Source organism: Nomascus leucogenys, chromosome 12 (assembly GCF_006542625.1).
Source record: "Nomascus leucogenys isolate Asia chromosome 12, Asia_NLE_v1, whole genome shotgun sequence".
Taxonomy (NCBI): domain Eukaryota; kingdom Metazoa; phylum Chordata; class Mammalia; order Primates; family Hylobatidae; genus Nomascus; species Nomascus leucogenys.
The window spans coordinates 62,070,360-62,095,646 of NC_044392.1; the positions used below are offsets into that span (position 1 = coordinate 62,070,360).

The 25,287-nt window shown below is 43.9% G+C and overlaps 2 protein-coding genes and 1 long non-coding RNA gene across 8 annotated transcripts in view; 1 reads left to right on the plus strand and 2 right to left on the minus strand.

Moving 5' to 3' along the window:
• The window catches only part of AP4B1 (adaptor related protein complex 4 subunit beta 1), a 34,969-nt gene extending 15,375 nt beyond the window's left edge, over positions 1 to 19,594 (plus strand). Inside the window, exons 1-11 of one of the 6 annotated variants that reach the window (XM_003268003.2) lie at positions 9,529 to 9,706; positions 9,855 to 10,043; positions 11,787 to 12,011; positions 12,765 to 12,895; positions 13,270 to 13,417; positions 14,254 to 14,750; positions 15,849 to 15,932; positions 16,708 to 16,811; positions 18,186 to 18,393; positions 18,613 to 18,894; positions 19,157 to 19,594. In XM_003268003.2, the coding sequence (XP_003268051.1) occupies positions 9,931 to 10,043; positions 11,787 to 12,011; positions 12,765 to 12,895; positions 13,270 to 13,417; positions 14,254 to 14,750; positions 15,849 to 15,932; positions 16,708 to 16,811; positions 18,186 to 18,393; positions 18,613 to 18,894; positions 19,157 to 19,584 (2,220 nt within the window). In that variant the 5' untranslated portion in view covers positions 9,529 to 9,706; positions 9,855 to 9,930 and the 3' untranslated portion in view covers positions 19,585 to 19,594. Of the gene's footprint in view, positions 1 to 9,528; positions 9,707 to 9,854; positions 10,044 to 11,786; positions 12,012 to 12,764; positions 12,896 to 13,269; positions 13,418 to 14,253; positions 14,751 to 15,848; positions 15,933 to 16,707; positions 16,812 to 18,185; positions 18,394 to 18,612; positions 18,895 to 19,156 lie in introns of those variants that run through there. The other 5 variants (XM_030824802.1, XM_030824801.1, XM_030824805.1 and 2 more) reach the window with 5 other exon arrangements.
• Positions 286 to 9,467, minus strand: DCLRE1B (DNA cross-link repair 1B). Its single transcript, XM_003268005.3, has 4 exons — positions 8,874 to 9,467; positions 7,500 to 7,665; positions 6,487 to 6,669; positions 286 to 3,240 (listed from the first exon to the last, which is right to left on the minus strand). Exons 1-4 carry the CDS (start codon positions 9,060 to 9,062, stop codon positions 2,183 to 2,185), a joined length of 1,596 nt encoding a protein of 531 aa, XP_003268053.1. The 5' UTR covers positions 9,063 to 9,467; the 3' UTR covers positions 286 to 2,182.
• LOC115837648 overlaps positions 13,416 to 25,287 on the minus strand; it is a 54,027-nt gene continuing 42,155 nt past the window's right edge. Inside the window, exons 4-5 of the long non-coding RNA XR_004032688.1 lie at positions 16,662 to 16,783; positions 13,416 to 14,782 (exon numbers count right to left, since the gene is read on the minus strand). This is a non-coding gene — a long non-coding RNA (uncharacterized LOC115837648). The remainder of the gene's footprint in view (positions 14,783 to 16,661; positions 16,784 to 25,287) is intronic.

Sequence of the window (25,287 nt, forward strand, 5' to 3'; positions counted from 1 at the left end):
AGAGAATGCTAGAGGAAGTCTGGCTACATTTGCCCACACAGTTTAGTAAATATTTATTAAGTTAATACATGAGATGATTTTCCATGTGTTAACATGTACCGTTCTCGTGATCTCATTTAAACTTAATGAGTCTTCAAGGTATTTTAATGCTATCCTGTCTGCAGAAAAGATGGTCAGGAAACCTTTCTGGAGGGCAATTCAGCACAATTGGTATCAACAACTTAAAACTATAATCTAACTCCAGTAATTTACTTTAAGGAAATAAAAATGCAAAATATATGCATAAGGTTGTTCATTGTAATATATGTAATTAGAAAAACAGTACACAAAATGTTGAATATGGGAATGGCTTAGTTAAGGTATACTCACATGATAGGGTATTATACAAATATTAAAAATGACATTTTTTAATAACATCTAATGAGTGAAGTGCTTAAGATATCAAGAAATTAAAATGTAGGCTATAAAATTATATACAATATTACCTCAACTTTGAAAAACATTTACATATTTAATACATCTACATGCACAGAAAAAAAAAACTAAAAGAAAGCAAATCAATTAATCTACGAGGAATTGAAATTTTTTCTCTATTTTTTTTGACTTTCAAAGTTTCTTGTATTATATACATATTAATTTCTTTCAAGTACCAGAAGCTAAAGAGAAACAAAATCTGAAAGACCCATCCTGTGGCAGTCACTGAGCTAGGAGAATTTTACCAATTATTTGATCTCCATAGTAATCATGAGAGGTAGGAATCTCAAGTCCATCTTACAGATGAGGAACTAGGCTCCACAATTTAAGTAATTGCTCAGGGTGCCACAGACTCGAGCCTAGGCAGTGCCCATGTTTCCTGCTGCACCAAATGGCTCTCCTGCTGTGGCTCCTAATAGAACGTTGGGAGACTTACAACAAAGGTCATTGACAAAACAGAGCTGTGTACAGCTTTCCCAAGAGCAATTGCTTTCTAAACTATTTCTCTCCCAAAGCAGAAAACTCTTTTAAAGCCCCTGGACAAGAAACAGAACCTTCTTCATTGCTAGGGCTCGAGGTTCCATCCCGAAGCAGTTTTGATCCAGATGCCCAGCTCCACAAGTCTGTGCCCTCTCAGAACCTATTCCCTCATAGCCGTGGTATCAGCTATCCTGCTTACTAGTTTGGCATTTTGTCAGGTTATGAGCAGAAGGACAGGGCAGACTGCACACCCCCACCCCTTCCCGCCAGCTGGCTCCTTGGTCTCTTCCTTGGATACTAAAACAAACAGGCTGTGTGCTCTGGCTCCCTACACAATCCAAGGGGCGGGGGGAGCAACAAATATCCCAGCTATGTGAACAATTGGAGGAATATCTGACAACACATTTGATATTTTGTAACTGTTTCAGCCAAATAGGGTCTCCAGGCCGGAGAGTCCCTTCACACCCAAAGCCTTGTTGTTCAGCTGGGTTCTAGGTACTGCCTTGGAGAGAGCTGCCCAGCCCCCCAGCTGGCTCTGTTCCACATGGATCCCAGTGATACTGGGATACTGCACATCCTCATGAAGGACATAGAGGTAGTATTTTCACTACTGTTCCAAGACCTCTTCATCGCTTCCTGTTCCCTCCCAGAGGCAGAGACAGGAAATTACTTGGATGGAGGTCACAGCAAGTCAGTGACGTTCAGGATTGAAGCATGCAGCGCCATAGTTCATAATTTTAAAAACAGAACTCCCTAGGGATTTTGAGCTGTGAAGAGAGAGAAGGGGACACGGAGAATGGCTCATGACACCACAAAACAGCAACAGGAATAACCTGGTCCTTCTTGATTCAGATTCTTTACCTCTTTCTGTACCCACATAAGAGGACTGCATGTTCACAAAAGTTTGAGAAATACTGGGTTAAACAAGGTTAAACAGATTAAGTTACTGTAGGACTTCAAAGAACTTTTAATTTGCTCACGCATACTCCAAAGATTTTATAACAAAAAGTATTTCTTAAATATACTCAATTATAAAACGAAGGATTCCATAGGCACAAGGACCCCAGTGAACAAGTTTTGGGAAGTGCTGCTCTGCGGTGGGCCCATCAAGAGTCTTGTAAAGATAGAAAAGCAGGCCCCAAAAACAAACTCTTTCCCACCAGCCATCAGTTACTATCTTCAAAACTGCAGTGTGGGCTCAATGTTGTCATTCTGTACTCTCCTGTCTTCAGCAGGGTTTATGGTATTTTTCCACTTGCTGGTCAAAGCTCCTGGAAGAATACCCTGCCTGGAAAAACTTCACTGGAGTCAGAAGGTATTTGAGTGCTAGACCCCTGAATTCAGTAGCTAGAAGAGGGGTGCCCTTGCTGCTGTGGGACAGGGGAGAACCAAGGCCCATCCAGGCACTCTGATTCCCTGTGGCTTCTGGACCTCCATCATCTCCCATGGGTACCAAGGGGGACCCTAAACCAATTTCCTCCCTGGTTTTTAGAGAAATAAACTCCTCATCGGTAGATCTTAAGTGCACTGAAAATCCCAATGGGGCCGTCAACATAGTCACCCTCTTTTGAGACTCACAGAAAGGCACTGCGTTGTTCCATTCTTTGCTATAGTGGTCTGGGAACAACTGCTTCTTGATCCGCAAAGGATGGTGGGAAGGCTTCTTTTCAAGGTCCACAGGCCAGGGAGAAAGTTTCTCTTTCTTGGCCTTCTTTGAGTCTCTGTCAGCTTGAGATTGATCAACACTTTCCGCAGGGGATTCAAACACAACACCTTGGGTTCTCGGCCTCTTTAGCCTCCTTTCTAACAGCCAGAGAAAGCTTGGTTTTCTAGAGGAAGAACTCATGTATTGCTGTACAGAGTCCGGGATCAGGGGCACGGAGATCCTGGGGCTCAGACTGTCCTGAAAGCCTCCACAGGGCCGCCGACTGACAATGGGCACCACCTGGCAAGGTTTCAGTGCTGCGACAAAGGCACGAAGCTCGGAGTAGGAGGAATGGTCAGAGTAAGGGATGACGTGGATATCAGGGTGGGAGCTGTGGATTTTTCGGCTTGTGGGAAGGATAGCAATGGTAGGGTGGGTCTGGTTCCAACGCAGCATGTTGGAATGGCAGATCTCCATATGGTCTACGGCATGGATGCGGCCAGCCTTCTCCTCCACTGTGAACACATCTGCCAGGCCCAGTAGCTGTACCAACTCCAGGCGCCGAGGACTCAATACCACCCAGGTCTGAAACTCCAGGGCCAGCTGCTCCAGCAGTGATTCCTTTCCCAGGCTGTAGAGTCCTAAATTATGTTCAATGTATTGGGGAAAGTAAGAGAAGGAAGAAAATTAAGCTATTGGAAAATCCTAATAAGTCAACAAAATGTTTAACAAAAACAGATACAATTCATGGAGAAATCCAGGGAGAATATCAAGGAAGAGGTGGCATTTGAGCTAAGACATATGAAGGGGAATGACACAGAATCCACTCATTCATTTAGTTCAACAAAAGAGAGCATCTAGCAAGTTTCAGGCACCATGAAAACTAATAAAGAAAGCTGTCAGCCCTCAAGAAGTACAATCTACAAGGAGACCCAGAAAAACCACAGTTAAGAGCAATGTTAAAGATATGTGTACAGATGAGGCACTGTGGCTCGCATCTGTAAGCCTACCATTTTAGGAGGCTGAGGCAGGAGGATTGCTTGAGCCCACGAGTTCAAGACCAACCTGGGAAACCTGGCAAGATCCTGTCTCTACAAAAGTAAACAAATAAGCATGTTGGTGCACGCCTATAGTTCCTGCTACAAGGGAGGCTGACGCGGGAGGATCACTTGAGTCCAGGAGGTCCAGGCTGCAGTGAGCTGTGATCATGCCACTACCCTCCAGCCTGGGCAACAGAGTGAGACCCTGTCTCTTAAAAAAAAAAAAAAAAAAGTATACAGTATTGTATCTAACAGGTGATGGAGTTAGGGAAAGTTAGGCTAAATCTTAAAGGATGGGCAAGGTTAACCTGGCAAGGAAAGGGTAGAAAGGGTATAGTGGAAAACATTTTAAGAGGGGTCAGTTTGCTGTTACTAAAGTAAAGAAGGAATTGATAAGAAATGATACCAGAGAGGCAAGCAAGGGCCATATAATAGAGGGTCTTATATGTACCGCTAAGAAGCTCGGACTTCATTGTGTAAGTGAAGGGGAGCCACTCAGTGTGAAGCAGGAAAATGGCTAATTCTAATCACAAGAATAATATGCTCAGAGCAGGGCTTTAAAAAGAAAAATATGGTAATAATATTATTTGACTGCCAGGATGAGAAGAAGCTGGAGTGGAAGTTTCAATTGAAGGGCCCAAATAGTACTTACAGAGAAAGAAACAGAGACATTAATTTGGGTAATGGTTATGGTAACAGATATGGGAGATGTTGTTTAATAGCTGTTCTCAGACCTTTTCTGAGGAAGTTTCAAATCCACAACCAGATTGTGAATGCCTTAAAAAGAAGTATGTATTATTTATATCCACTTTATTCCTGATTATGGTTCAAAATCTCACTCCTTGGGCAAAATGGAGCTGATTTTTCTTCTCTCTCTATATATGTATTCCCACTTCCACCTCCCCACAGGTCCTTCCCTACCAGACTGTGAGCCCTCCGAGTCAGACTATATTTTATTCATCTTTATATCCCCACTGCCTATTGGATACTTGGTACTTAGTGGGTAGAAGCTTATTACATATTTGCAAAATTAATCAAGGCTTACTATAGCATCCTCCTAGCCAACTTTGCTTTTTTGAGAAAATTCTACATTAAAATATTAAGAATGGTTAGGTCTTTGTAAGTAGTTAAGCAATCCTGAGAGTAGAGGATATTTCTCAATCAATTTGGTAGTCACCCTGGAAGGTATATAATTTTTTAATGCCTTTGTTTAGTCTCATTTTGAAACTCCTTTCAGAGTTGAGACATGTCCTTTTCAAATATTTATAATGGTGGCAAGTCTTTGTCCTTTTGTAGACTCACAAATTTGGAAACAACCAAAAAAGTAATTTAGAACCAAATCTATTACATTTATTTATTTTATAAAACAAAAATGTATTTTCATAAACTATTCCAAATGGCAACTCCAAGAAAGAGTCCTCGACAATGTTTTATACTATTTATAATCAGTAGAACAAGCACAAACCTGTTTTTTCAGTATACTTAATTTAAAGTACAACGCTCACTTAAATATCTATGTTCTGATAAATTTCATTCATTTATATTGAATGCTTTTCTGTGTCAGGCATTAGCGTAGGCATTTGTGATATACCCATAATAAAACAGAGCCTGCCATAGTGGAATTCACATTCTAGCAGGGGGAATCAGACAATAAAAAGTCCAATAAATACATTAATTTTTTTTTTTTTTTGAGACGGAGTCTCGCTCTGTCGCCCAGGCTGGAGTGCAGTGGCGCAATCTCGGCTCACTGCAAGCTCCGCCTCCCGGGTTCACGCCATTCTCCTGCCTCAGCCTCTCTGAGTAGCTGGGACTACAGGCGCCCGCCACCACGCCCAGCTAATTTTTTTGTATTTTTAGTAGAGACAGGGTTTCACCGTGGTCTCGATCTCCTGACCTCATGATCCGCCCGTCTCGGCCTCCCAAAGTGCTGGGATTACAAGCATGAGCCACCGCGCCAGGCCCATAAATTATAGAATATATTGCAAGGTGATGAGTGCATATTGTTCCTCTTCTACTTAAAATCCTTCAGTAGCTCTTGGTTGGGTTTAGGATCAAGTCCAAAATGGCTTAACAGCACTACAGCCCCTCTTGCCTTTTCAGCCTCCTTGCCCACTGTGTGCCTGTCATACTGGCTGCTGCTTCTCTGTTCCACAAACACACAAAGTCTCTTCCCATTTCCAGTGATGCTCTTAAGGAGTTTATGCTTGTGTGTGTGTGTGTGTGCGCGTATGTGCATGTGCCAGAGGAAGTGGGTGATAGGCAACAAGTAAGCAATAGCATATTTAAAAATGTATATAGTATATGAGTGCTATAAAAAAATGAAAAAAATGAATTGGTATAGGTGATCAGGAGTTGGGAATGGGGAGATGGTGGGCAGGTTGCAGTTTTACTTATTTCATTCATTCATTCATTCATTCATTCATCTATTGAGACAGGGTCTTGCTCTGTCATCCAGGCTGGAGTGCAATGGCACTTACATGGCTCACTGCAACCTTGACCTCTTACTGGACCCAGGCAATCCTCCTGTCTCAGCCTCCTGTGTAGCTGGGACCACAGGCATGCACCATCATGCCCAACTAACTTTTAAATTTTTTGTAGAGACAGGGTCTTGCCATGTTGCCCAAGTTGGTCTCAAACGCCTGGGCTCAAATGACCCTCCTGTCTTGGCCTCCCAAAATGCTGGGATTATAGGCATGAGCCACCACACCTGGCCAAGTTGCAATTTTAAATAAGGTGGTCAGTGTAGGAGAAAGTGAGAACTGCACAAAGATCTGAAAGATGTGAGAACCCTTAAAGAATCTAGTTCACTATCTACAGGTGACAGGAAACTGAAAGGAAACAACTCACCAATCTTTATGTTATGTTGTGGGTGTTTTCGAATGAGCTGGACAATCTGGTGGGCAGCTTCTTGTCGGGAAGGAAGAACCAGGGCTGGGTTGCAATTGGTGTTGTCTAGGTATAAAGTATGGATCTGTTTCCCCAGTGTCAGGGCTGGCTCCTTTAGCATGGATGGTGTGTATCGAAAATCACCTGGAAGAATATGTATATGGGGGCAGAAGGTCAGAGACAAAAGAATAGAAGACAAGCCTCTCCTACCTCCAACAATAGACAGGCGTTTGCTTACTAGTCTGTGAAAAAACTATTATGTAGCCTGGCACTGAACTAGGCAGTATAGCTGCATGGTTTCTTTGTTGTAATGTCTCCAACCTACTCCTATTTTTCAATTACTCTTTACAAGGTTCGGACCCTCAAAGAGTGGGAAATCGGCCAGGTGCAGTGGCTCACACCTGTAATCCCAGCACTTTGGGAGGCCGAGCCAGGTGGATCACCTGAGGTCAGGAGTTCGAGACCAGCCTGGCCAACATGGTGAAACCCCGTCTCTACTAAAAATACAAAAATTAGCTGGGCGTGGTGGCGGGCGCCTGCAATCCCAGCTACTTGGGAGGCTGAGACAAGAGAATCACTTGAACCCAGAAGGTGGAAGTTGCAGTGAGCCACCATCACGCCACTGCACTCCAGCCTGGGTGACGAGAGTGAAACTCCGTCTCAAAAAGAAAGAAAAAAAAAGAGTGGGAAATCAGTTGAGATGCGGTCACTATGCTCATATGTGATGAAGTTGGAAGGCCTCCAGCGCCTCCAGACTTCTATTGAGTTAAGGCTGCTCAAGAAAAGTCTGCCAGGTGTGGTGGCTTTTGCCAATAATCCTAGCTACTGGGGAGGCTGAAGCAGGAGGATCACTTGAGGTCAGGAGTTTGAGACCAGCCTCTGCAACATTGCGAGGCCCCAGTCTACACATTAAGGAAAAAAAAAAAAGTAACATCTAGTCTGGAGAAGTCACTGGGATTCCTTGAGAGGCCCACCTGTGTAGAGGATGGTTCCAAAATATCCTTCAAAGAGAAACATGACAGAACCAGGACAGTGATTGGCATCGAGGAGGGTTACGGTCATGGTCTCTTGTCCAATTTCATCTAGGGGTAATACATGGCTCTCACCAACCTCCAGGGCTTGGATCCATTGCTTAGATACCTGAGAAAACAGTTAGTCATCCCAGTGACCACTGACTCCCCTCCCTGTTACCTCCCCAGGTCAGGGACTATCCCTTACATGAATCAGGAAAGCTTACCAAATCCTGAGCCACCGGGAGCAGAAGCTGTAATGGGGATTCCCAAGCAATCTGCCCTTCCTCCTTCCACTCCCCATCCCACCCTTTGTACAACTTAAGAGTTCAGCTGGCCAGGCGTGGTGGCTCACGCCTGTAATCCCAGCACTTTGGGAGGCTGAGGTGGATCACGAGGTCAGGAGATCGAGACCATCCTGGCTAACACGGTGAAACCCCGTCTCTACTAAAAAATACAAAAAAAATTAGCCAGGCGTGGTGGCGGGCGCCTGTAGTCCCAGCTACTCGGGAGGCTGAGGCAGGAGAATGGCGTGAACCCCGGAGGTGGAGCTTGCAGTGAGCCGTTTGCGCCACTGCACTCCAGCCTGGGCGACAGAGCGAGACTCCATCTCAAAAAAAAGAGTTCAGCAAACAGTCTAGTCAGCAATTCTCAAACTTACTCCTGATCTTAATCTTTTGGAGACTTAAGGGTGGGGTGGGGAGAGAGCTGGAGAAACAGCCAGCACATTAGATAGATTCTTAAGATGAGGCAAGTTTAGGTGGGGCGTGGTGGCTCACGCTTGTAATCCCAGCACTTGGGGAGGCTGAGGCGGGCGGATCACTTAAGGTCAGGAGTTCGAGAACAGCCTGGCCAACATGGTGAAACCCCGTCTCCACAAAAAATACAAAAAATTAGCTGGGCGTGGGGGCGTGCGCCTGTAATCTCAGCTACTCAGGAGGCTGAGACAGGAGAATCGCTTGAACCTGGGAGGCGGAGGCTGCAGTGAGCCGATATCGCACCACTGCACTCCAGCCTGGGCAACAGAGCGAGACTCTGTCTCCAAAAAAAAAAAAAAAAAAAAAAAAGGCAAGTTTGGGAAACATCGGCCTAGCTTATGTATAAAGGTAGGAATAGTTTCCTTGGCTGGACTAAAATATCTCCTCAACTTATAGCTAACTATTTCAAGTTGGTCACTTGGAAAACACGTTCCTATTCTGGGTTAAAGATGCATTTTTGGGTTCAAACAACTTCCAAATCAGTCTTCGTGGCCCCCATTCTATGACTCCAAGAATGACACGTTGAAGTCCCAACCCAGATGCCTGGACCAGCTCTCAGAGACCGACTCCAGCTCCATACCTGTAGGTGACGATGCAAGAGGTGGGCTGTAATTGGGGAGCAGTAAAGGGGCCGGGCCCAGGTGCTAGACAGGCCCACGGTGTGATCCGAGTGCATGTGAGACAAGAAGAAGAGCCGTGCGGTGCCAGCCCGGCGCAGGCTCCAGAAGTCCACTGCGATGGGCGTATGGGGGATCAGGACCCCATTCATGGTGGTAGGGTTGGAGTCACCAGTGGGATCTTCTCCACGGGGGCGCGGCTCCTGCGTGAGGCGTCCTCAACAGCGTCCCGATAAAAGTCATGCTGGGGCAAGAACAGGGCCAGAGACACTAAGGGAAAGAGCCCAGCAGAGGAATAAGTTACCAGAGTGGGCAGAAAAAGGAAGTGACCGTGCCCGCTGGAGCCTAAATCGCGGAGGGCGCTGGACACTCCCAACCGCGCGGGAGAGGAGGCCGAGCCCGGTACTCAAAGCGCGCGCTGCTGGGAGGAGACAGGCCAAAGTAGCCGATTTCCGATTGCCCGCCGCAGCTCCACCAGAGGGAACCGCGCGGCTGCGCCTGAAGGGTGAGAGGTTGGGGGAAGGGCATCCTAAGGTCGGAGTCGGACTACGCTTAGCGCTCGCTCGTGGGGAGAGCGGCAGCGCGCTTCTGTTTGGTCTCTTGACAAGGGGGCGGGACTTCCGCAGAAAGCAAGATTGGGCCTATCCGCGATGAGAACGGCGTGGAGGCGCAATTAAGGCTGGAACTGGAGAGGGAGGGGTCTACGGTCAGTCGGACGCGACGCTGGAAATCCGGCGGGGGGCCTAGAGGTAGCGGGAGCGATCTGTGGGCGGGTCGAACGGCCTGCCGGGCGACGGTAGGGCCTGAAGAGCTTAGGGTGGGGCTCGCGGGGTCGCGGAGGGCGTGGAAGTGTGTCAAGGCCAGCTTGCCGGCCCTACGGAAGCCGAGCCTGATGCGAGATCTCGCTGTTAGTATTTTCACTGACTCATATTTCGTTTACTCAGGCTCCCACATCAGGACGAGAAGGAGCCCGCGAGTTACCGTGGGAGCTGTGGGAGCTGCCCTGTGACTGTTAGGAAGATGCCGTACCTTGGCTCCGAGGACGTGGTGAAGGAGCTGAAGAAGGCTCTGTGCAATCCTCACATTCAATCTGATAGGCTGCGCTACCGGAATGTCATCCAGAGAGTGATTAGGTATCACTTAACTCCCTTCGCGTGCTAACTGCCCCATTTGCAATCCCCATCAGGGCTCACTAGCCCTAGTCTCTCTGAAAGGGTAAATTAGCTTTCACGCGTGGCAGTTATATGGTTCGGTCTTCGTCCTGCTGCTTTGGAGTACCATGTCAGTCTCCGCTCTGCAGCATCTTTTACTCAGCTGGGTAGTTTCCTCCATATCACGGGCTTGAACAATTACTGGTGACTCCTGGATCTATAATGTAGATGGTACAGACTTCCTTTTTTAGCTTCAGACCCACGTATCCCACTGCCTGCTTGGCATTTCCACGTGCATGGTTTATCAAAAGTATGTCCGAAATAGCACGGACATTCTTCCGTCTTCCTCAAACCTGTTCGGCTTAGATTTGTGTTGATGAATGCCACCAGCAGCCGACTATGCGTGGGAGCCAACCTTGAGGACACTTGATCCCTCACTTCTCATGTCAGATGGTTTGAATTCATAATTCTAAATATCCATCCGCTCTTGTTTATTAGCATTGTTGCTCTGGTCCAGGCCTTCATCAACAAAGCAATTGCAGCAGCTTACTAGTAGGCCACTTTGCCTCATTTGAGACAGAATTTTTCCATTATACATATATGAACACATAACTCTTGCCTACAGCTATGGTTCACAAACTTTACTATGCACAAAAATCCCTTGGGGTGCTTTTTGTCATCCAGTCCAGGGACTGATTCTGATTTCAGTAGGGTGGGAGGGAACCCAGGAATCTGTATTTTTAATAAACATTTCAGCTGATTCCAGTAGGAGACCAGTTTGAGAAACAATAAAGTCCAAACTTATTACAGCTCCCAAGGAACAAGCTGTTAATTCAACTACCTAGAGACTCTTAAAAAAATGTGTGCCGCTCCTGCTCATGTCTATGTACCTCATAGCATGTATCTTTACCTTTCTATTACATCTGCCTAGTGAGCTCCTGCTCATTCAGCTAAGGTATTACTTCCTCTGTGAAGAAACATTTTCTGACTTCCTGCCAGTGTCAGACCTCTGAATCCCCTCTGCACCTTGTACAATACTTCTGTTTAAATACTTATCTATCATACTGTAATTAACGGTATTCTCATCTGGCTCATTAATAGATTTGAAGTTCCTAGAGGTTTGAGACCACACCTTCTTCAAGCTTATGTCCCAAGAGCATATCCCTGGATGTAAAAGTTGAATTTCACCAAAGTACTAGGGATTCAATAAGTGTTTGTTGAGGCTGGGCGCAGTGGCTCACGCTGGTAATCCCAGCACTTTGGGAGGCCAAGGCGGGTGGATCACCTGCAGTCAGGAGATCGAGACCAGCCTGGCCAACATGGCGAAACCCCGTCTCTACTAAAAATACAAAAATTAGCCGGGCGTGGTGGCACGCACCTGTAGTCCCAGCTACTCGGGAAGCTGAGGCAGGAGAATTGCTTGAACCCGGGAGGCGGAGCTTATAATGAGCCGAGATTGTGCCACTGCACTCTAGCTTGGGTAACAGAGCAAGACTCCATCTCAAAAATAATAATGTGTTTGTTGAATGAATAGAAGAATAAATGTTTATTATAGGCCTATGGTATGAAGTATTGTGTGATATAATAGACAAGGTAATCCTGGCTGCTACCCTCTAAGAGATCACAATCTAGTTGGGTTACCAGGAGGTATGTAAGTAAAACTCCCTCCGTTGTAAGTTGGGGATTTTGCATTTTACTTCTTTCTGTCATGTGCATTGGTTTCAGGTACATGACTCAAGGCTTGGACATGTCTGGTGTTTTTATGGAAATGGTGAAGGCCAGTGCCACTGTAGATATTGTCCAGAAGAAGTTGGTTTATCTGTACATGTGCACATATGCTCCCCTGAAACCAGATCTGGCTCTCCTGGCCATCAATACCCTGTGCAAAGACTGCTCAGACCCCAATCCAATGGTGCGAGGGCTGGCGTTACGGAGCATGTGTAGCCTCAGGTGAGTACCCTCTTCTCTGTCTGGTCCTAAATGGCTGATGAATTCAAGAGATCACAGGGTAGGTTTTTAAAGAGGATAATTTATTTGAGCTCCTTAATACTGGGGAAAACATTATCGTACCCTGAACTCAGATTTTCAGCCACTGCTTTGGCTTAATAACCTGTATCATATAATTTTATTAGAGGGAGTTTTTGATTCTCACTCTAAGTAAAATAGTCCTCAGTTTTGGTTAAATATCTCTAAACAATTATGTGTATATGTTTTTTTGCTGCCCGTGCATCATTATTCCAAATGAAAAGTCAAATTAGGCTGGGCACAGTGGCTCATGCCTGTAGACCCAGCACTTTGGGAGGCTGAGACAAGAAGATTGCTTGAGCCTAGGAATTTGAGACCAGCTGGGCAAGATGGTGAGAGCCTATATCTACAAAAAATTAAATGAGCATGGTGACACGCACCTGTAGTCTCGGCTACTAGGAAGGCTGAGGCAGGAGGATGGCTTGCGCCTGGGAATTCGAGGCAGCAGTGAGCTATGATCGGGCCACTGGCTGACAAAGTGAGACCCCCATCTTGAAAAAAACAAGAAAAAAACAGAAAAGTCAAATTATGGCTTTTTAAGCTTGATAGAGGCTTTCTGCAATTCTTCATGATCTGATGGGTGCAGCATCTACTAAACCGTCTGTTAGGTGAACAGGGGCTGATGTATGTCAAAATTAGTATTTCAGAATCTGGCTAACTCCAGGATGTGTTGCTTAGGATGCCTGGTGTGCAGGAGTATATACAACAGCCTATTCTCAATGGTCTGCGGGATAAGGCTTCATATGTCAGGAGAGTGGCAGTCCTTGGGTGTGCCAAGATGCATAATCTTCATGGAGACTCTGAAGTAGGTAAGTTCAGTGTAATCCATCATGGTCAATGTGCCTCCATTATGTATAACTTTATAAAAGATTAAGTGGCTTTGGTAGAAAATAATAATGTGGCCCCAGTTCTGTACATATATCTCTTTAAGTAGGATGCAGGGCTTGGTATCTTCTGGAGATGAGAAGTCCTTTCTCTGGGGCCCCAGTGAGATCCTTTGTATTAACTGCTTAGAACAGTCTGGACATGGCAATTTTTCTTCTTGCCTTGCACTTTAGTGTGGCCTTTGTCATTTTTGTAGCAGAGAAGTTCAACTTTGTCTACCTGGAGCTATTACTCTGGCTACATCCCTGTTACTCTGAAGCTTTTCTTCTTTATCTAAGAACTTTGTTCTTTTTTATAGATGGTGCCCTGGTAAATGAATTGTACAGTTTGCTGCGTGACCAGGATCCAATTGTAGTTGTGAACTGCTTGAGGTCTCTAGAGGAAATTCTGAAACAGGAAGGAGGCGTTGTCATCAATAAGCCCATTGCTCACCATCTCTTAAATCGGTTTGGATGCCTCAGCGCTTTTTTTATTATGAGATCTGCGACCTTGTGGGATCTTGTTGATGTATTGAAGTATTGAACAGCTTATGTGGGGTAGAAAAGAAAGTTCACCATTATTATTATTATTATTTGAGACGGAGTTTTGCTCTTGTTGTCTAAGCTGGAGTTTAATGGCGCTATCTCGGCTTACCGCAACCTCCGCCTCCTGGGTTCAAGCAATTCTCCTGCCTCAGCCTCCTGAGTAGCTGGGATTATAGGCATGTGCCACCAGGCCTGGCTAATTTTGTATTTTTAGTAGAGACAGGGTTTCACCATGTTGGTCAGGCTGGTCCCAAACTTCTGACCTCAGGTGATCCGCCCATCTTGGCCTCCCAAAGTGCTGGGATTACAGGCGTGAGCCACCGCACCCGGCCAGTTAACCACTATTAACTCCCTCACATTTCACTGAGAGAATTTCTTTCATTTGCCTTACTTTCCCTTATTGATATAGGGAAATAGAAATATACTGTGGGAATAGGTTCTACCCTTCTCTAGTCATGTCCCCCAAACTAAGCCATTTATAGTGTCTTAAAATGTAAGGAACCTGGACCCAGTGTATGCTGATCATGTCTTTGGTCTTAGATGAGTGTGCATTTGAATTAACAACTCATCTTGGAATTTTAAGCCTCTTTTTGTGTAAACTTTAAATAGTACATGAAAAGTGATTGAATTATGGCACAGCCTATTTTTAAGAATTCTCCCTTTGCTATGATGAACAACCACCTGGTCATATGGCAGTGGCATGGAAATGGTTCTAATTTTGTTGCTAAAATAGCTCTTTTGTTTTCTTTTTTGGATAGAATGTCAAAACTGGACCAATGGGGCCAGGCTGAAGTATTGAACTTTCTGCTACGCTACCAACCCCGCAGTGAGGAAGAACTGTTTGACATTCTCAATCTGTTGGATAGTTTTCTCAAGAGCAGTAGCCCAGGTGTGGTGATGGGAGCTACCAAACTTTTTCTGATCTTGGCAAAAAAGTTTCCCCACGTACAAACTGATGTCCTTGTGCGGGTCAAGGGACCTTTGCTAGCTGCCTGTTCTTCAGAGAGCCGTGAGCTCTGTTTTGTTGCTCTTTGTCATGTACGCCAGATCTTGCATAGTTTGCCAGGTCACTTTAGCAGCCACTACAAAAAGTTTTTTTGCTCCTACTCGGAGCCTCACTACATCAAACTACAGAAAGTGGAGGTGCTGTGTGAGCTGGTGAACGATGAGAATGTGCAGCAGGTGCTAGAGGAGCTTCGAGGGTACTGCACGGATGTGTCTGCGGACTTTGCACAGGCTGCCATCTTTGCCATAGGTAAGTGTCTGCTCCTTTTCCTTCTTGAGAACCTAGACCAGCCAGCAAGAAAGCTGTGGTTAGAGGAACCATAGAGAGCAAAGGGCATGAATCTTGCTTCAGAAGCGAAGTACTATGCACTAAATAATTGGGTCAGTGACTACAAACAAGGGGGAAGAGAGTTTTTTTTTTTTTTTTTTTTTTGGTCAAGATTGGTGTTGCTGTATCTTCTGGGATGGAGAATACAGGTAACACAAACTACAGTACTTAAAATTTTTGTTGTCTTCTATCCAAAGTGCTTTCCTAACATCATCTTACCACAGTATCGTGAGACAGTCAGGAAAAATAGACAAATGTCATTAACTTCATTTTAAAGATGAAGAAACTCAGGCACAAAAACAGTTATCAAATTGCCAAAAGGGCGTATAGTTTTAGAAATGGGACTGAAATCCAGCTTTCCTGACTCAAAGTCCTATGTTAATCCACCAGTCGTTTATTGAGCTTCTGCTATGGGCTATGTATTGTGCTGAATGTAGACCAACACAGAATAATTCCTAAATCTTACAGACTTTTTCATAGTACCCTGTCTGGAATTTAAAAGGCTGGAGTGACTCAAAAACTGAAAACAGCTGTTGAGCTAAGTTTTGAAGGATTTCAAGTACAGGAGGAGGAGCAAACCTCATATTTGGAATAAAGCATGGTTATTTTAGGGGCAGAGAAGAGGGAGCAAAGAGGAGACTAGAAATCCTTAGGAGACTGCTGTCAAGTGTCCCCCACAAAAATACTCCATTGCGAGTGTGCTGCAGCAAAAAGGGTGCCTCATATCTGGTTCTCATGTAAATAACTCTGTTACTATAAGTTTTCATCCTTGTTTAATGGGGAATTGTTTTGCTATGAGCTTTCAGTTTTCTAGTAGTCAGTGAGAAAAAATGATTTTTACCAAAGTTCCCTTTATAGCAAACTTATATTCTTAGTTCATCAAGTAAGGAGTGAATTTTTTTTTTTTTTTTTTTTTTTAGATAATTCTGTTTCTTTTGTCTTTGACTGGTGGGAGATGATTTTAGATTGAGGTGCTAATGTTTCACTTAGCAGTTTTCTCTGCTTTCCCTTCTTTTGTAGGTGGCATTGCCAGGACTTACACAGATCAATGTGTTCAGATTTTAACAGAGTTGCTGGGTCTTCGACAAGAGCACATTACCACAGGTAATGCCTGCCTTTTTAGGATTTTTGTTTTTTTTGTCAAGTGCCTGGCCTATAGTAGTTGCTCAAAACATGTTTGTTGTCGAATGAATAATATAGAGATTTGAACTTTTCCTTGCATCATCATCTGTTGCTGTTAGAGAAGCATAAGGTCTATAGATCTAATAGGATATTGAGTCTTCAGGCTGCCATGAATCTGTAAGGCTGTACTATAGATAATGAAGGCTACTAGGATGACCTTGCTTGATATTTCACCATCTTTACTTCTCTTTTTGTTTTATGGCAGTATGCCATAGGCAGTGGCTTCCAGGGTTGGGACTAGGGTAAGTCAAGCAAGATGCCTAGGATGCAAAATTTAAAAAGGCATTCACTCTTAGGTTCCTGCAAGAGCCAATCCTGCATGTCTTCTTCAATTTTGAACCCTAGGCACCTCACTTGTGTTATCATTTTCCCAGGCCTGGTGGTTCCATTTATACTGTCTTTAGTGTTTCATTCAACAGCAATACTACCCCACATTTGCATATGGCTTTACATTTTACAAAGTGCTTTTTCATACATTAGTTCATTTATCCTCACGTCAATCTGATAAGAGCAATATGCATTCAAGAAATTATTGCTCATTTCATTACATTTCTTAGATAACCATTGACCACACCTCCAAAACCCATTTTACAGAAATCCAGCCAGAACCATGAGTCTGAATACATGACAGTTCTTAAGATTCCTGCCTACCTGGAGGCTCTAATCCTGTGCTCTTGTACCTTGGCCTATATTGTAGTGGTGGTGCAGACTTTCCGAGACCTGGTTTGGTTGTGTCCTCAGTGTACCGAAGCTGTGTGTCAGGCCCTGCCCGGCTGTGAAGAGAACATTCAAGATAGTGAGGTAGACTATAATTCTCCTTTACTTCTAGGTAGAGGGAGAATGCTTGAAACCCTGCCCTTTGAAATGGAATCTAATTATTCTCTCTACCCTGTGTTTGAAGTGGACACTCTTTGAATTGATTGCCACCTTAGATTCTCCTTTGGATATAGATGGCATATAAATTATAAAAACAAGATTTATCTGACGGTTTTTACTACAAAATTCTGATACCATTGTTCTCTTGAACAGTTTTGTTTTGTTTTGCTTTGCTTGAGATAGAGTCGCCCAGGCTAGAGCGCAGTGGCGTGATCTCGGCCCACTAAAACCGCTACCTCCCAAACTCAAGTGATTCTCTTGCCTCAGCCTCCCGAGTAGCTGGGATTACAGGTGTGCACCACCACGCCCAGCTAATTTTTGTATTTTTAGTAGAGAGGGTTTTGCTATGTTGTCTAGGCTAGTCTAGAATTCCTAGCCTCAAGTGATCCACCCGCCTCAGCATCCCAAAGAGCTAGGATTACAGGCATAAGCCACTGCGCCCCGCCTCTCTTGAACAGTTTTGAGTCAGAGATTTAGACCATGGAGTTTTTAGCTAGAATGAGAATTATAATCATTTGTGAAATTTTTACAAAGATTTGGATGTAATCATAGGTCTACTGACTTAAATATTCAGGGGTGGTGGACCTAGACAGATAACACTTTTTTTTTTTTTTTTTTTTTGAGACAGAGTGTAGCTCTGTTGCCCAGGCTGGAGTGCAGTAATGCCGTCTTAGCTCACTGCAACTTCCGCCTCCTGGTTTCAAGCAATTGTCCTGCCTCAGCCTCACGAGTAGCTGGAACTACAGGCGTGCACCACCACGGCTGGCTAATTTTTGTATTTTTAATAGAGACAGGGTTTCACCATGTTGGCCAGGCTGGTCTCGAACTCCTGACCTCAGGTGATCCACCCTCCTCGGCCTCCCAAAGTGCTTGGATTACAGGCATAAGCCACCGTGCCCGGCTGACAGATACATTTTTAAGAAGCTTCACAGATGACTCTGATGTGCACTCTAGGTTAGTAACTATTTTTGTGAAAAATTTAGAGAAATTCTTTGAGCAGCTTCCACTGAAACACTAAACCCCAATTGGGCCAAAGGCCCCAAACCTGAGGAAACCTTATTTATTGCTTAATCCAACATAGGCTATGAAAGTTTTGAGTTTCCTCTTGTGTATTAGGATTTCATTCCTATTTGTTGTAGAGAGTATAGTAAGGGGAATCAGTAAATTAAATGAAGTAAACTAAAGATTATACCTTTTCTGCTGGCACTAAGCGAAAAGCAAAACCAGTGGCTGTCTATTATCTCCTGTGTTTTAGACAGTCAAGTGTTGAGCACTTGCTCATATTCCTTTATTCTCTAGGGGAAGCAAGCACTTATTTGGCTACTTGGTGTCCATGGGGAAAGAATTCCTAATGCTCCTTATGTGTTAGAGGACTTTGTTGAGAATGTGAAGTCGGAAACATTTCCAGCTGTTAAGATGGAGCTGCTCACTGCTTTGCTGCGCCTTTTCCTCTCCCGACCTGCTGAGTGCCAGGACGTGCTGGGACGTTTGTTGTATTACTGCATAGGTGGGTTTTTCAGAAGGAAATAGTATTTGCCATGACCCATAGTAAAAATTCTTAATAGCTTTCATTGTTTAGTGAGTCACGTCTGGGACCCGAGAAGAAAATGTGAATGCTTCCTAGGGTTTCTTCTCTCCTTCATTTTTTTCTCCTATTATGGTTGGCATAAGAGTAGGAGGAAAGTGGTTTTGTTTTTAATGAAGTCAATCTGTTGTTTTACTTCAGAGGAAGAAAAAGATATGGCTGTACGGGACCGAGGTCTCTTCTATTATCGCCTCCTCTTAGTTGGCATTGATGAAGTTAAGCGGATTCTGTGTAGCCCTAAATCTGACCCTACTCTTGGACTTTTGGAGGATCCAGCAGAAAGACCTGTGAATAGCTGGGCCTCAGACTTCAACACACTGGTGCCAGTGTATGGCAAAGCCCACTGGGCAACCATCTCTAAATGCCAGGGGGCAGAGTGTTGTGGCCCAGAGCTTCCTAAAACTTCATCCTTTGCCGCATCAGGTAAAAACAGTCCTTACCTTAAATCTTGTCATGATAAATCTTTACCTTTTCAATCATTGGTGGAAAGTAGATTATCCTAGCACTAAACCTCAGACTGTTGCCTGAATTTGAAGCATTTGTGAGCAAGAAAGAGGTTCGTCACTGGTTATTTCAGCCATTTGTCCAAAGATAAGTCACATTGTGTACATTTGGGAATTTGGGTAAAAAACTTAGCTTCTACAGATTAAGAACATCTTTCACACAAGTTTTCTGTCTCTTTTAGGACCCTTGATTCCTGAAGAGAACAAGGAGAGGGTACAAGAACTCCCTGATTCTGGAGCCCTCATGCTAGTCCCCAATCACCAGCTTACTGCTGATTATTTTGAGAAAACTTGGCTTAGCCTCAAAGTTGCTCATCAGCAAGTGTTGCCTTGGCGGGGAGAATTCCATCCTGACACCCTCCAGATGGCTCTTCAAGTAGTGAACATCCAGACCATCGCAATGAGTAGGGCTGGGTCTCGGCCATGGAAAGCATACCTCAGCGCTCAGGATGATACTGGCTGTCTGTTCTTAACAGAACTGCTATTGGAGCCTGAAAACTCAGAAATGCAGATCTCTGTGAAACAAAGTGAAGCAAGAACTGAGACGCTGAATAGTTTTATTTCTGTGTTAGAAACTGTGATTGGAACAATTGAAGAAATAAAATCATAATAGAGTCTTGTTGCTTGTCTAGAGTAAGATGAATAACTATTACAGTTTATTAGTCTTTCTTATTGGAGCTGCCAGTAAGTCTAGATAATATCAGATACAAAAGAGAGTGGAAAATCTAGAAATCAGGATTCTTGGCCGGGCGTGGTGGCTCACGCCTGTAATCTCAGCACTTTGGGAGGCCGAGGCGGGCGGATCACGAGGTCAGGAGAGCGAGACCATGGTGAAACCCCGTCTCTACTAAAAATACAAAAAAAATTAGCTGGGCGCAGTGGCAGGCACCTGTAGTCCCAGCTACTCGGGAGGCTGAGGCGGGAGAATGGCGTGAACCTGGGAGGCGGAGCTTGTAGTGAGCCGAGATTGTGCCACTGCACTCCAGCCTGGGCGACAGAGCGAGACTCCGTCTCAAAAAAAAAAAGAAATCAGGATTCTTAAGTTTTTGGCCAAAGAACATTGATTCATTCATTTCATTCCTATTGGCAATTGACCCCACTTTTCAATGATGATGTTGTAGAGGTTAATGTTGGTAAGGGCATGGGTTGAGGATGGGATTTGGATGATTTGTTTTTTTTTTTTTTTTTTTTTTTTGAGACGGAGTCTCGCTCTGTCACCCAGGCTGGAGTGCAGTGGCGCGATCTTGGCTCACTGCAAGCTCCGTCTCCCGGGTTCATGCCATTCTCCTGCCTCAGCCTCTCTGAGTAGCTGGGACTACAGGCGCCTGCCACCATGCCCAGCTAATTTTTTGTATTTTTAGTAGAGACGGGGTTTCACCGTGGTCTTGATCTCCTGACCTCGTGATCTGCCCGCCTCGGCCTCCCAAAGTGCTGGGATTACAAGCGTGAGCCACCGTGCCCGGCCAGGATTTGGATTATTTCCTAATCAATTTTAGGAATTGTGTTAGTAATTAAAGATGGCTGATGTGTGGAAACTGATAGGGGTCATCATTTGTGGGGGTCATCTTTTCTTCCCTGGATTATTATAGTAAATTCCTAACTGTTCTCATATTTCCAATCGTGCTTTTTAGGCCAGATTCCAGAGTCCTTAATGTCATCTAAGGTACCTCTTTGGTGTCAAGTCTTGCCACTCCCAAAATGACTTCTTTTCTGGCAGAAGCAAACTATTTGCATTGCAGTTCCCTGTATACACCAGCTTCTTTCACCTCTGTGTTAACTTAAACCTGCTTTTATTTATTGCCTAGAACATTTTCTCACCCTCATATCTTCTTAAATTAACACCTCGTCTTTCAGTGTTCAGCTCACTCATAAGCTCCTTCAGGAAGTTTTCTTTAACCCTCACTGCCTTCATTAGGGGTCTCCCTCAAACTGTCAAAGTAGCCAGAGCATACCTCTAGCAGTAGTACTGTGATTGTTTTCTTGTTGCTCGTCCTCAATTTTTATTCTGTTATCTGACCACATTTTGTACATTGAAGCAACTTATGGCAAGAACAAATCTAATAAAATGATGGTAAAATATAAATAAGACTAGCAAATCCAGAACGGGAAAAATTAAAATACCAGTTAAGACCAGCTATGTTGGGGATGGGGAAATACACAAATGTTCAGGCTGTATGGGCCTATTAGGTGATATAGTTGAGCCTTGATTTGTCTCTATAGGTGATTTAGCAGTCAGAGTTAAGGGAAACAGTTATAATTGTCATCAGAGAGGAAGAAACGATTTCTAAAAGAAATGTACATGTAGTTTCACATAGGTGGTACTAAGATATGTGCAAGATCCTATGAGAAGTTAGTAATGGGTTTCACATGACTTTCTTACAGTATTCTTCAACGAAAGCAGAGAGCATGACTTTAATATAGAGCTTAGACTGGGTGCAGTTGCTCATGCCTGTAACCCAGCACTTTGGGAGGCCAGGGAGGGAGGATTGCTTGAGGCCAGGAGTTCAGGACCAGCCTGGGCAGCATAGTGAGACCCTGTCTGTAAAAAGATTGAGTTAGCCAGGCATGGTGGCACATGCCTGAAATCCCAGCTGCTCAAGAGGCTAAGGCAGGAGGATTGCTTGAGCCCAGGAGTTTGAGGTTACAGAGAGTGGTGATCACACCACTGCACTCCAGCCTGGGTGACAGGAGACCCTGTCAAAAAAAAAAAAAAAAAAGAACATACAAAAAAGTAGGCTAGACATGGTGGCTCATGCCTTTAATCTCAGCACTTTGGGAGACCAAGGTGGGTGGATCACTTGAGGCTAGGAGTTTGAGACCAGCCTCAGCAATATAGTGAGATCCCCATCTCTACAAAAGTAAAAAATTAACCAGGTGTGGCAGCGTGTGCTTGTAGTCCCAGCTACTTGGGAGGCTGAGGTGGGAGCATTGCTTGAGCCTAGGAGGTCGAGGCTGCAATAAGCTATGCTCATGCCACCGAACTCCAGCCTGGGCTACAGAGCAAGACCCTGTCTCAATAATAATAATAATAATAGTAATAACATTGTGCTTAATGAAGGCATTTCTTCAAGGACTTAAGGTAACATGATCCAAGTATATATCCTTTATCATCCAGCTTAATTCAAGGATTTCTACTACCTAGATACATAGATGAGCACATACTCTTCAGGTAATTTGTCACCTATCACTTCTCTCAACTAGGCTTTATTTATTTATTTATTTATTTTTTAAATCTGAGACGGAGTCTTGCTGTGTCAACCAGGCTGTAGTGCAGTGGTGTGATCTCAGCTCACTGCAACTTCCACATTGCAGATTCAAGCCATCCTCCTGCCTCAGCCTCCCAAGTAGCTGGAACTACAGGCATGCACCACCACGCCTGGCTAATTTTTGTATTTTTAGTAGAGACGGGATTTCGTCATGATGGCCAGGCTGGTCACTCCTGACCTCAGGTGTTACCCAGCCTCAACTAAGCTCTTAATAGGAGTAGATAACAGACAGTATTGAATTTTCTGGTAAGAGCCTGGGTTTTGTGAGATGCTTATTGAATGGACTTCCCCATTGAACAACCCTTTTTTTTTTTTCAGGTGGAGTTTTGCTCTTGTTGCCCAGGCTGGAGTGCAATGGCGTAGTTTTGGCTCACTGCAACCTCCACCTCCCAGGTTCAAGCAGTTCTCCTGCCTCAGCCTCCCAAGTAGCTGGGATTACAGGTGCCCGCACCACACCCAGCTAATTTTTTGTATTTTTAATAGAGACAGGTTTTCACCATGTTGGTCAGGCTGGTCTCAAATTCCTGACCTCAGTTGATCCACCTGCCTCAGCCTCCCAAATTGCTGGGATTACAGGCATGAGCCACCGTGCCTGGCCTGAACAACTTTTAAGAATGATTATTTCTTTCCTTTTATTTCCATAGTGCCTGCCACATAGTATTACTCAGTAAATCTTTATTGAATGACTGGCTGTATATAATTAGATTCTGATGTGTTTTGGGATTGATATTTGAAATGGGTTTTATGATATTGTATCAACTATATGGAAAATAATGGAATTTATTCTAGACCAGGATTTCTTAAAAGTGGCAATACTGACATTTGAGGCCAGATAATTCTTTGTTGTGAGGGGCTTTCCTCTGCACTGTAGAATGATTATTAGCAGTATCTCTGGCCTCTACCCACTGGATGCCAGTAGAACCCTCAGTTGTGACAACTAAAAATGTCTCTAGACATTGTCAAAGGTCCCCTGGGACGGGGCAAAATTGCTGTTACTTGAGAACCACTGATTTAGACCATGGATCCTCAGGGACAGGAAAGGGAGGGATTAGAACAGCTTCGGAATTGCATTTTCTGTATTTTTATGGTTCAGTTAAATGGTGAATGTTTAATTAGCTACTAAGAGAAATAAAATTGAAGTGCTGCCAATTCAAAGTGTAGCAAGGGGCTGGGCGTGGTGGCTCATGCTTGTAATCCCAGCACTTTGGGAGGCCGAGGTGGGTGGATCACAAGGTCAGGAGTTTGAGACCAGCCTGGCCAACATGGTGAAACCCCGTCTCCACTAAAAATACAAAGAATTAGCTGGGTGTAGTGGCAGACACCTGTAATCCCAGCTACTCGAGAGGCTGAGGCAGGAGAATCGCTTGAACTCGGGAGGCGGAGGCTGCAGTGAGCCAAGATTGTGCCTCTGCACTCCAGCCCAGGTGACAGAGTGAGACTCCATCTCAAAAAAAAAAAAAAAAAAAAAAAAAAAAAAAGCGTAGCAAGGGAACAGGATGCAGGTGGTAGAAATTGAGTAAACTGATTGACTTTTTAAAATTAAAGACTATAACTGAAATGTTAATCTAAAGAAAATTAGGTATGACTAAGCAACTGAATAAATACTACTACTAAAGTGATCCCAACTATTGGAGCTTTTAGAAGACTATGTTCTACTTGTTTGCTTTTTTATAATGTAAGAGGCATACATAGAATATGAAATTGTTGCTTTTGGAAAATATACTTTTAAGATTATCTCAATGAAGAACTGATTTCTCCTGTAGCCTGGTTTTACTAATTTATAAGCAAAATGACTAAAGCTCAGGTATACTATGAAGTTAATTCTTTAATATTTGCCCCGCTAGGAACTCTGTATAGCTTCTGCAGACATAGGGTTTGATGATGTGATATAAGTAGATGTTTATATTTTATAATCCATGAAGGTAGTCGATACTGTGCTCTTAGAACAGCAGCCATCTAATGTCATTCTTAGTTGACAGGTAAACAGTATGTTATGTATGTAATGAGGTCCCACAAAGACAATAGTGTTTTGGAACACTGCAGAGGCAATAATTTGCATATTACCATCATTTTATAGTTATGAATCAGTGACTGTGATGTGTTTCCTTACCCCTATTTTTGAACAGGCGTTCTGTTAAAAGTATTCTATTCCTTTCTTAGATATGGGATGTTTAGGGGAGAGGGGACACATTACTTGTTTTCTTAGTTACAAGTCTCCATGTTGAGAGGAGTTACACTCAAGGATCTTCATCCACATGCACATCTGGTACAGATGACAAGATCCTGGACTTTAAGCCAATGATATAATGAGACAAAGCTTTTTGGGGAAGGATGTAAATTGTGGTCAGAGGGTGGCAAGAGAAACAAGTGATGGTGAAAAAATTCTGGCCTCATCATTTTTCAGTAATAATTAAGAGCACAATATTACAACGGCAAGGGTGAAGGTATGTGGGCAGGGAAAGGGATAGTTTTGGAGGGTGCTATATTGAAAGTCCAGAAGAAGTAAACAAACGTGGAAAAACTTTACTTCACGTTGCTAATGACAGCCTGTACTCTGTTTCTATAGCTTTACAACATTGACTATGCAAGACAATGCAAAGAGTCAAAATTAGATTTTTTTTTTTTTTTTTTTTTGAGACAGAGTCTCCTTTTGTCATCCAGGCTGGAGTGCAATGGTGTGATCATGGCTCAATGAAGCCTTGATCTGGGCTCAAGTGATCCTCCTGCTTCAGCCTCCTGAGTAGCTGGGACTATAGGTACGTGCCACCACCCCTCAACTCAAAATTCGATTTCAAAGATGGCATAAGCATATTGATAGTGAAATGAGGAAGGTGGTTTATTACTGTGGGAAAAGCTTGAGTTTAATGTAAGACAGACTTGGTTTAAAATTTCTATTCTGCCACTTACTGATGTGTGAACTTGGGCAAGCTATTTAATACCAGCTGGATGGTCTCATAAATATTTTTGTTTTTTATATATTGTTTTGGGAGTATGTCACAAATGTAGTTTTTAGAATCCTTCAACTGTCAGTGGCTAGCTCTAATGTG

Coding starts and splice junctions, on each gene's coding strand:
- DCLRE1B (XM_003268005.3), bottom strand. CDS start 9,062: ATGAATGGGGTCCTGATCCCCCATACGCCCATCGCAGTGGACTTCTGG. Junction 7,666..8,873: donor TCTTGCATCGTCACCTACAG/GTATGGAGCTGG, acceptor CTGTTTTCTCAG/GTATCTAAGCAATGGATCCA. Junction 6,670..7,499: donor TGGAACCATCCTCTACACAG/GTGGGCCTCTCA, acceptor ATATTCTTCCAG/GTGATTTTCGATACACACCA.